The 3,236-nt window shown below is 43.9% G+C and overlaps 1 protein-coding gene across 1 annotated transcript; it reads right to left on the bottom strand.

The window, feature by feature from the left end:
* Positions 1-495: 495 nt before the first annotated feature.
* On the bottom strand, positions 496-2,679 carry LOC103695743 (F-box/kelch-repeat protein At1g30090-like). Its single transcript, XM_008777147.4, has one exon. The coding sequence runs from the start codon at positions 2,065-2,067 to the stop codon at positions 832-834; it is 1,236 nt and encodes a 411-aa protein (XP_008775369.2). The 5' UTR covers positions 2,068-2,679; the 3' UTR covers positions 496-831.
* Between the last annotated feature and the right edge of the window lie 557 nt (positions 2,680-3,236).

Raw genomic sequence — 3,236 nt, 5'->3', positions numbered from 1 at the left:
GTAGATAGTCTATTTTTCCACCCTATAAGTAAGAATAAACAAACAAATTTAAGACTAATTGTCTCATCTAATTTGTCTTCTCATCATCAGATCATGCTTTTGGCTTGAAGCATGGCCAACATAAGCGAAAGGACGCTGCAAAACACAGCAATAAACAGCAAGTTTTGGATAAGTCAGCACCAACATCTCCTGTGTAAAACCAAGGACTCAAACCTACAACATATTCCAAGCTAAGGCCTTTGTGTCAATAATACTGTCATTAAGGAAAGATTTGTATAGCTATGCTGCTCTAATAACTCCTTCAGGAATCATGCTACCATAAATCACTTTTTTGAGAGGAATGCCATTATAAACAACTTAACAGGAGGTGCTACAAGCATGGACAAGCAAGTAATAAAGCTGCAAATTTCAAATAAGTAAATCTAAAAGCATTCAGCATATGACAGCCAAAAATTTTTATCAACCCACCCCAAATGAAGAGTATCTTTGTGATGGCTATGAATATCTTATCATCTTCGTGATGGCTATGAATATCTTACAGTTTTACCATCGACACAATTGGGTGTTCTTGCTCATAGCTCGTTAACAAAACATATCAGCCGTTATGACTTACCAACAATGGGACCTAGAAGTACCTAATAAGCACACTGCAATAAGATACATGGCATGTCCAATGAGGTCAATCAAAGCGTACATAGGAGACAAAAATACTAGACCTGCTCTTATGGATCATTGCATCTAATTACAGGTGCTAAAACTGTACAATTTTGTCGTTAAGCCTTTTCTGTTTTCTGATACAACATAAGCAAAGCCAAACTGATAAACAGATGATCAAGCATATAAAACCTGAGCACTGGAGGATGTCAAGACGCCAAATTCTTGTGGCACATCTATGTCTTGCCATTGAATGGAGAATCTCTGCTTCTTTGCCTTCCCATCGAAACCACTGTAACACTTCTCTACATGCCCTACTGCAACATGAAGGCCTCTGCCAACAATAAAGATCCTACGACCAACGGAATTCACCGAGAAAGGCTTGCGAATTCTCTCGGGCATGGGAGAGCTGTCAACGATGTCCCACGAATCAGACTCCACATCATAGACCTTCACCCTCATCCGTTCATACTCCGAGATTACAAACAGATGCCCATCAACAACCACACTTGAACCTGTCCAGCCTTCCCGCATTCCAACAGCCATATCCTCCCAGCGGTCAGCTCTCGGATCATAAACCTGCCCCCTCGGCGAAGACAAGAATGGCCAAACACAGCCTTCAGTCGTATAAAGCCTCCCATTCAGCACTGCAGAGTCGTAGGAGACCATGTTCCTTCCCATGCTTGCAATAGGTTGCCAATTCCCCGTAATGGGATCAAGAACCTCAGCTGAATTGAGCTCAAATTGGTCCTTGCTGTACCCTCCAGCAACATAGACCATGCCATCGATCACCCCGGCAGCGAAGAACGACCGGGCAGCGAGCATCCTACTCATAACGGTCCATCGATTCTTATAGATTTCATACTTCAATACCGAGTGGAGAGGGCAGTCCATGTCAGAGACCAAACCTCCACAGACAAGGAGGGCACCATCCTGCGGAGGAATGGCGATGCACCCGAATCCACAAGGGCAGACCCGGTCCTTGCAGGGCATGGCTGGAATGGTGTGCCAAGAGAAGTGAGTGAGGTCCAGGACCTGCCACTGTATCTTCCCAGTCCATCTGTGGAAAGCTAAAGTGAACAACCAAGGGCTGCGGAAGCGCAGAGCCTTCCTTTGGCTAAAGAAGTGCTCCTTGTTGGCCAGCAGGCGATGCCATCGCCGGCAGACCAGCCGGCAGGCTAGATGGGCCTCGACAGGCAGCCGGAGGAGGCAGTTGAGGGCAATATCATCAGGGAGGCCAGGAATGAGGGGGCCTAATTCTAGTGGTGCTTCCAATTCTGATGTTGCAGAAGATGACTGAAATGAGGAGGATGGTGGAGTAATAGCCAATCTAAACTTGGGAGATAGTTTCATCTGGGAATCACCTAGCTTGTGCACGGCGGATTGGTGGGATGAAACTCGAACACGCCGCATATTTGTCAATTAATTCACAAGGTATTAAGGTACCAAGAAGAGAACCTCCCAAAACCTAGAATCCAGAACAACAGATTGAAGCAATGCCCCCCTCTCCTTTCTATAGGATCCACCTTCTGATGTCCTTTGGTTGCATATAAAGCCCAAGTTCAACCTAATATAACTTCTGAAATTGGAAATCTTTCCCCGCCTCCTTCCTTTTCCACAGAAACTTCAATTGACCTTTCTAATTTCTATCTCAGCCTACTGGAGTCACTGCCCGATTCAGGCAAAGAGAAACCTAGAATCCGAACATCTTTCTGCCTACGTTACCACCAAAACCTACCGCAGATTTATAGGTTAAACCTACCATCCTTTTCTCATGGAGAGAACCCAACAGAAAGCAAACAAAATATCTGATATAATAAGAACTAAGAAACTAGGCTTTTTTTTTTTTCCTTGAGAAAAAAACAACGGAATTAAGTTAAATTTCCGAACAAACAAGCAGTTTTAGATGACCCCAAAATAGACAAGGCTTGTTGAAACTACTGACGCTTCCCATATTTAGAGGCCACATAAATCACGGAAAAGAAGGTAAATAAACTTTGTGGCAGCGAATAAGTTCTTACATGAATCTGATGAGTGATGAGCATGGACTCAAAAGCAGGGGGTTGGATAGAATTTTGGATTCACCAGCTTGGCCTGGAGGCTGGAGGTAAGATATAGGTCAGGGAAGAAGCTTCCCTCTCTGCTGCAGCCTTATATGGATTGTCTACTCTCTCTCCCCGAGTACGACGCAAAATAGTAGAGAAGAAGATGAGGATTAAAGGGGGAAGCTCGCCAAAGACATTTTCCTGCTAATCCCTTTGACTTGCTGAAAGCCGCTGGCTTGGTCAGGTGGTTCGGTGGGTGGCATAAGAATAAGATGCCTGGGATACGTAGGAATATCTAATACCATCAAAGTGTTATACAGTATAGGATACACACCCTTTGTTACAAATGGTGGAGTGTAATGCTAGAAGATCACCCCCCTTTATATCAAAAGAAAAGTTTGCTAGTAAAATTTCTCCAGAAGTCCCCATTAAAAAGGCTGAAGCGACATCTGCAACAAAAGATTCTCTAGATGGACACATCAATCACCTGAAGCGACATCAACAGTAAAGATTCTCTTCAAGACAACAAAAGATAAA

The sequence above is a fragment of the Phoenix dactylifera genome, chromosome 16, assembly GCF_009389715.1.
Source record: "Phoenix dactylifera cultivar Barhee BC4 chromosome 16, palm_55x_up_171113_PBpolish2nd_filt_p, whole genome shotgun sequence".
Classification (NCBI taxonomy): Eukaryota; Viridiplantae; Streptophyta; class Magnoliopsida; order Arecales; family Arecaceae; genus Phoenix; species Phoenix dactylifera.
Note: the sequence above shows the minus strand (reverse complement) of the source record. Positions and strands in the feature narration are given on the sequence as shown.

What these genes read in the sequence shown, in the direction of transcription:
- LOC103695743 (XM_008777147.4), bottom strand. Translation starts at nt 2,067, where the DNA reads ATGCGGCGTGTTCGAGTTTCATCCCACCAATCCGCCGTGCACAAGCTA.